At 43.3% G+C, this 8,086-nt stretch overlaps 1 protein-coding gene across 1 annotated transcript; it reads left to right on the forward strand.

Annotated features, from left to right (window-relative positions):
• The first annotated feature begins 427 nt into the window (after window positions 1–427).
• LOC112415377 (galectin-10-like) lies at window positions 428–4,386 on the forward strand. The gene is made up of 4 exons (XM_024768304.1): window positions 428–457; window positions 1,804–1,880; window positions 2,388–2,598; window positions 4,273–4,386. Exons 1-4 carry the CDS (start codon window positions 428–430, stop codon window positions 4,384–4,386), a joined length of 432 nt encoding a protein of 143 aa, XP_024624072.1.
• Window positions 4,387–8,086: the final 3,700 nt, after the last annotated feature.

Here is an 8,086-nt window from a genome sequence, read left to right on the forward strand (position 1 = left end):
TCTGGCTCTCACGTGATATAACTTGAACTGTATGCTGACCACAGTGGCCTGTTTTGTGGCCTATTGAACATCCACTGTACATCTGCTTTGGCCACCGAACACGAAAATGCATTTAAAAAATGCATTTAAAAGTCAAAATGGAGTGACCATGGTTCAGGCATCCAAGATGGAGCTGGACGGCCACTGTGGATGTGATTTTAGACCCATTCCTGTTTTGCTGAGAACCTGAATTTCCTGAACTGTGTCCGACTCAGGATGACACCAGTTGTTCTCAAAGCAGTGTCTGCTGACAGCTGTAACCTTATGGTCTTAAGGTCTCCTCTTATAGCTATTCATTTTTTTCTTACTTTGGGAATAGTAACAAACAAGAAGGCTGAAGACATAGCCTTCTAGCAGAAGGCACTAGCGTCTTTAGTCAGAGGAGGGGATGAGGGAGTGTGTGCAGAAGTGCAAGGAGGTGAGGCTGTGCATTTGTCTTCATGGCTCTGTGTGTGACTACAGCACACCAGTGCATGTTACGGTGAGTAAGAATGTAGGGAGGTATGTGTGACATGATGAACTGCATGTCTTTGTGTGACTATATGTGAATGTGTGTATGTGAGAATCTGTGACTGGGTGTCGATCGGTGAATATGTGTGTGCATTTGTCTGCATGTGAGGGTTCTCCCCTACACAGCAGTGACTGTTTAAATGACTGTGGGTCTTCCCATGTGTATCAATGTGGATCCTGGTTGGCAGAAGTGGTGGCCTTGTGGCCTGTGAGTTACCCAGAACTCATCTCTGAGCATTAATGAGAGCAGAAGGAGTGATTCCTTACATGCCTCTTCTCAAGAAGAGTGAGAGAAGGTGACCTCAGACTGTAGGGCGCTGCATCTCCAGTCTGGGTGCACACACAGTGACCACTCGCTCCACCTCAGGTATCCTCCCCAAGTCGGCCCTTCCCATTGCCTCACAGGAGGAGGGTGAGCAGATCCTGGACCCCAGGGGAAAGCTGTTGGGAGACTTGGTTTCAGAGAATCAAATCACCTGAAGCTGGAAGGAACACATTCAGCCTCAGTCCAGACAGTTTACAGCAGAGTTCAGTCAACAACTTGTAGATTCTCCCCAATTACTTTCCTGTCCCACACCCTTTGTACAAGTACTGACTGTGTTCTCAACAATGTTGTATACATTCTTGAAAGGACATGCATTCCCCTTGATAATTCCAATGCATATACATCTACATCCCACACACAGGGGTTTCCTGTTCCATTATTACGTCCCTCTCTCTTTAAACAAATGTTTTTCACTGGAGTGAATTTTTACACTTTCATATTTTTATATCCTCAAGTCTTGTCTTCAGAGTTTCAGATGGTAGAAAATAATTGCAGGCAGTATTCCTGAAAGGGTCCTCCCCCTTCTGACAGGTCGCCCCTGTATGGACCCTGCACGTGCCAGTGATTAGGCTAAAGGTTTTGCTCATCTATTCCTGAGAACACCCTATGAAGTGGGAATTTCTGATAATCCTCCTTGTACCAAGCAAACTGAGGCAAGGAGAGTTCAAGTAATGGATCTAAGATCTCACTGCTCGTAAGGGGCAGAATCAGGATTCGAATCCAGGCAGCCTGGCTCTTGAACCCTTGCTCTTAACTAGGATCCTCTCATCTCTTCAAGGACATAGGGACCTGACTCTCGTGAAGTGGGGAGATTGGGGCCCTCAGAGTTCGTTCTTTGATGTGTAACCTGCTGCACCCCTGGGAACCGCTGTAGGAGGGGAGCCCACACCTGGCCTTGCCCCTCATCCACTCTTGTCTCCCCATGGCAGGTCCTGTACACATGGCATGTGTCCTTGTCTATTGGTTCTTCAGTGACAATCAGAGGGAAACCTGCCCTATCTTTCAGGTGGGTACTCGATAGCCCATGGGTGGGGAGGTGAGGGAGAAGTGAGGATATTAGAGTATGGGGCGGGCAGGTCGCTTCATGCATGAGTGCTGTTAAAACATGAAATAGCATAACAGTAGCACAATGCAGATGCAGGTCCTGGAGACCCCTGCAGTGCCAGGCATTATGCCTGCAGTTGCAGAACTGTTGGCAGGTCTTGGGGTCTGGGAAAAGGGGTCAGGGCTTTGGCTCTTCATCAAGGGGCATAGGACTTCCAGCAGATAAAGAACCAGTAGCCCCAGGCCAGTGACTGCTGCTCAGTTTGAATCTTGGGCCAAGGAACAGGGCATCCTGCTATCCTGGGCAGGATAAGCTGAAGGAGGCCCACAGGAACAAGGATTACAGTATCCCCCAGGAAGGCCTTCCTTCTACCAGGGAGGAATTGGGAAAGAATGTGTATGTGTATGCCAAATGTGGGTTCCCCCACAAGAAGAGGCCTATTCAACATGCTATGTGCTTGCCCATCAGCAAGAACCCAGAAATGCAGGTGGATTTCCACACTGGGACTGATGAGAACTCAGACGTTGCCTTCCATTTCCAAGTGTACTTTGGCATATCTGTGAAGATAAACAACCGTCAGAATGGGAGCTGGAACTGTGAGGTGGCATCCTCTGGAATGCCCTTTGTGGATGGCCAACCATTTGAACTGCACATCTCGGTGCTTCAAAATGAGTACCAGGTAAGTGCACCCAGGAACCATCCATTCCACGGCCTCTACAAGCTCTCAGAGGAGGACACAGCTCTCCCTGGCCTTGCCCCAAGTGTCCTTCAGGGTCCATCTCCCATAACTACTCCTGCCCCTTTAATCACAAAGCACCCTCTGCTTGTACCGCCATCCTCAGGTCTTTTCCCAAATCGAACCAGGGTCAAGATCAGCTTACCTGCCACTTCCCTCAAGGTGGAGAATTTGCTCTGACTTCACCCATAGTTATCATTTCTACCTATGCTGTTATTATTTGAATTTTCATGTCACTAAATAGTTAAGATATGCAAATGTATAATTTTAATCCATCCAATATAAGTCTTTCTCTCACTCTCAAACCAGGACAACTGTTACTAGTTTCTTTACACTCATTCCAGAGGCAATATATGCTTATACAAGTACATCTAACTACCTACCCCTTTATATATAAAGAAAGTATATACTTTTATTAATGGATAAAAATATATACTTTTATCCATTTTATATATATATATATATATATATATATATATATATATATATATTTTTTTTTTATAGAGGAGCAACTAGGCCCGTGAGCCACAACTACTGAGCCTGCGCATCTGGAGCTTGTGCTCCACAGCAAGAGAGGCTCCGACAGTGAGAGGCCCGCGCACTGCGATGAAGAGTGGCCCCCGCTCGCCGCAACTAGAGAAAGCCCACGCACAGAAACGAAGACCCAACACAGCCAAAAATAAATAAATAAATTAATAAATATCTTAGATCCATGACGTTTCATAACTTAATGTTTGCATAACATTCCAATAGAAGGATTACCAAAAATGATTTAACTTGACCCTTATTCATGCACATTTAGGTTGTTTCCAATATTTTGCTCTCAAGAATGATGCTGCGGTAAGGTTTCTGTACGACACTTTTGTCATTATCAACCTCCCAATACTTACATTGGAGGAATAACTGGTTCAAAAACCATATGAATTTTAAATATGACAAACTAACACCCAAAAAATGACTGCTTCTGAAGAGTCTCACCAATAAAGAATATGTTCAAATATTCTGCCCTTTTTAAATGGCTAGGCAAAAAAAAATAATATTTTTTAAGACTGAGGTAGAGCATCTTTTCGTATGTCTATAAGCTGTTAAAATAATATCCTATTTTTAAACCATCTGTACTATTCTACCTCTTTAAGACCACTTGAGTTTCATTCTTCACCACCATCACCCCAAATCTAAGGTACTCAAAGAAAAAACTGGGTGATCAGAGTAAATGGCAGCAAAGTTTGCAGAACTGAAGTGTATGCATTCAGTGAACACTTACCAACCCCTTAGCCTGTGATGCTCTGTGCAAGAGACAGGGAGTCAAGATTCATGAGACACAGTTCTTGGCCATGAGAAGCTTCTAAGCTAAAGGAAAGGCCACGCAAATATAGACCGTGCAACAGAGAGTGGTAGAACCTCCCTGGAGGAATAAGAGAAATACAGAAAACAAAGAGAACAAGTCTCCAAAATAGTCCCAAAAGTTAGCCTATTAAAAGAAGCATATCTACTGGGTTTTGAAGTTTGAATAGGGGTTTTCTGAGTGGATAGTGTGTGTACTAGGGCAGAAGTAGAAAGGAAGACTGAAAGTTTGTTTGGTGGCATACTGTATTTCTGACCCATTTTCCCTTCCAGGTAACAGTAAATGGCCAAAAATATTATAGCCTTGCCCATCGACTCCCACCACAATCTGTGAAGTTTGTGCAAGTGTGGAGAGATGTCTCCCTGTCCTCAGTGTGTGTCTGCTAAAGAGGGATGTGACCAGACTCCCCATTATCAAGGAGGTTCCTCCATCTAAGTGACCATGTGACTCCCAGAGTTCGCTAACAGATTGGCTCCTCCTCACCCTTCCCCAAAACTTGATCATTAAAACTTCTGAAAACTTAACAGGGTTTGGTTCTTGCTTTGGGGGAAAAAAGAGTAAGTGGTCATCACCAAGAGGGGTGTGAAAGTACTATAGAAAAGATCAAGGAATCTAAAAGCATAGCTATTTCTCTGACACAAGGACTAAGGGACAGGGTCACTGAATTGTCTGCAAAGACATTAGTAAAAATATCCTTATATAGTACCTACTATATGCCAGACACTGAACCAAAACCCTTCCCCCATTTCAGACAACTAAACCAAGATATAAGGCATCTGTCTATATACACAAAGCTATAATTGGTGATATGGGGAAGAAACTTTGTAATTTGAGGGAAATCAGGTGAAATTCATAAAAACTACTAGAACTGATAAACGAATTCAGCAAGGTAGCAGGATACAAGATTAACATACAGAAATCGGTTGCATTTCTGTCTCCCCAGGAATAGGAGAAAATATGATAATAGTCACGTTTACATCAAGCCAGATTTACTGCTATAACTATCCTGATATCCCTATAGAAGTTGTGCTGTGGTTTTTTTTGTTCTACTTTAATAGAAAGTTTAAAGCAAATATTTAATTGCTGACCTCAGAAATTTTGATAGTTACACACATATTTGGGAGTTTGTTGGTCTCATTTGGAGACTTCCTTTGGACCCTCCTTTATGTACCTTTTAAAAATAAAAGTGGAAATATCTTTAAAAAAAAAGAAATCGGTTGCATTTCTTTTTTTTTTTTACATCTTTATTGGAGTATAATTGCTTTACAATGGTGTGTTACTTTCTGCTTTATAACAAAGTGAATCAGTTATACATATACATATGTTCCCATATCTCTTCCCTCTTGCATCTCCCTCCCTCCCACTCTCCCTATCCCACACCTCCAGGCGGTCACAAAGCACCGAGCTGCTGTTTACACTAACAATGAAATATCAGAAAGGGAATGTAAAAAAAAAATTATCCCCTTTAAAATCACATCAAAAGAAAAAAATACTTAGGAATAAACCTGACCAAGGAGCTGAAAGACTTATATGTTGAGAACTGTAAAACTTAATAAAGGAAATCATCCTTTCCTTAGGGAGTAGTCTACTTGCCACTTCCATAGTTTTTCAGAGAGTCAGATTTATGAATAACTCTGAATCACTTTTTCTTCTTATGTGATTCTGTTTATTTAAAGGAAGAGACATATACTTTGATAAAAAAAATTAAAAAGGAGAATGTTTAAAAGATATAAAAGAAATCAAAGATGATTCAAAGAAATGGAACGATATCCCACACTCTTGGATTGGAAGAATTAATATCATTAAAATGGCCATACTACCCAAAGCAATCCACAGATTTAATGCAATCCCTATCAAATTACCCATGATATTTTTCACAGAACTAGAACAAATAATCCTAAAATTTATATGGAACCATAAAAGACCCAGAACTGCCAAAGCAATCCTGAGGAAAAAGAACAAAGCGGGAGGCATAACCCTCCCAGACTTCAGACAATACTACAAAGCTATAGTAATCAAAACACTGTGGTACTAGCATATGGATCAATGGAACAGAATAGAGAGCCCAGAAATAAACCCACACACCTACAGTCAATTAATCTTCAACAAAGGAAGCAAGGCTATCTTTGGACTCAGTGACTGGCTTCCACCAGTGAAGCAGAAGGTACAAGATATAATAGGACCTAGCCCTGGGAGTCAGGCAGTGCCACTCCCATCACATCCTATTGTTCAAAAGCAAGTCAAAGAGACAGCCAAGGGCTTCCCTGGTGGCGCAGTGGTTGAGAGTCCGCCTGCCGATGCAGGGGACGCGGGTTCGTGCCCCGGTCCAGGAAGATCCCACATGCCGCGGAGCGGCTGGGCCCGTGAGCCATGGCCGCTGAGCCTGCGCATCCGGAGCCTGTGCTCCGCGACGGGACAGGCCACAACAGTGAGAGGCCTGCGTACCGAAAAAAAAAAAAAGAGAGAGAGAGACAGCCAAAATAATGGATGCTTACTAAACTAATTGTGGTAATCATTTCATGATGTATTACGCTGTACACCTGAAACTTACACAGTGCTGTGTGTCAATTATATCTCAATAAAAATGGAAGGAAAACAACCCAAGGGAAAAACAAAAGAGAGACAGCCAAAATCATGGGGAGAAGGCTACATAGGGCATGGGTCTTCTGACTTATGGTTCTTGGGAAGTCATCCTTGGCCACTAGCTACTGTTCCACCCTCAGGCCCCAGCGACTTCACACTTCCCACATACCAAAAACACTAACGTCTCTCTAAAGAATTCCCAAGCGTAGTACAATCACAAAAAAACAGGCTCAGGAATGATGTCCAGCATCTCATTATCTAAACCAGGACCTGGTGCTCACGAAGTCAATGCTGAAAGAGACACAGGGGAAAAATGCAATAAACACACCCATTTTAAGAGGGGGCAGTAGGAGATGTAGAGCAATCCTCGGTCCCTATCATTTCTGAAACCAGCCAGCCTCAAATCTATCATTCTCTGCGGGAATCCTTCTCTGCAGCAATTGGCACCACCCTCCATTCTCAGCTTCTATGAGTTCTTGCAAGACGGTAAAACGGGAGCTCCTTCCTTCTAGAGGCTCTGATCATCTGCTCCTTAGTTAAGTCTGGAGAACCACTTAGGAGACACGAGATATTGCCTACAAACAGACCAAGACAGATTTAAGGAAGTCCTCTGTGTCCACAAGGACTATCTCAGGCATCAGTTTTCATCATTCACATCATCTCTCACCACGCCCACCGTCACAGCTTGTAGATCTTCAACTGTAACCTTACTAACTGGTCTGCCTCTTTCCTTAGCCTTCTCAACGTAACCTCCAGATACCTTGAGGTGGCAACTCACGGCTCACCTTGCTCTCCAGGCCTTTCTTCCTGGTTTCATTCCACAGGGGAATGAAATTTCCTCCTCTCTATCTGTAAACTCTTGGGTTCTGATTTGGCCCAATCTCCTTCTTACACCTGCCCTGTCTCATTCTTGGTCACTTCAGCATTTTGAAAATGGATTGTAGAACCCCATCAGTAGCCTGTAATTCATGTTTTGGGGAATTAGGCAAATTCTTGGTCTAAGTGGATAAAAACTATCCTGTAGCCCATAGCTTACTGAGCAGAGCATGAGTCAGATTTTATATCAACTTGTCCCTTGGCTGGTGGCTACTTTATTTGAATAAACTACAGAACCCTGCACAGTGGCCCTGCTAAACAAACATGTAATAACTGCCCTTCCCTGAATGATATTTGTCAACCAGTCCACTTCACATAGATCGGTACATTCATCTCTATCTTAGATACTGCTCTGTGCTCAGGGTGGCCAGTAGAGATGTTTCAGATACAAATATATAACATAGAGAGTCCAGGGATCAGTGGTCAACAAAAAACTTTGAAGTGCCTCTGGTGACTTCCCCAGCCCCCGTTTTCCTCAATCCTTCTCAATCCCTGATCATCTCTCAGCTAACAGGGCATTTCTCAAGAAATGGAAAGCCAGCCTTGGGTCCTAAAGCCTTCCCTTCTCAATGCCTTTTGCTCTTCCCAGTCTGTGCCAGAGTCCCCAAAAGAAGAAGTTCTGTTCTG

The sequence above is a fragment of the Neophocaena asiaeorientalis genome, unplaced genomic scaffold (genome assembly GCF_003031525.2).
Source record: "Neophocaena asiaeorientalis asiaeorientalis breed wild unplaced genomic scaffold, Neophocaena_asiaeorientalis_V1.1 scaffold629, whole genome shotgun sequence".
Taxonomy (NCBI): domain Eukaryota; kingdom Metazoa; phylum Chordata; class Mammalia; order Artiodactyla; family Phocoenidae; genus Neophocaena; species Neophocaena asiaeorientalis.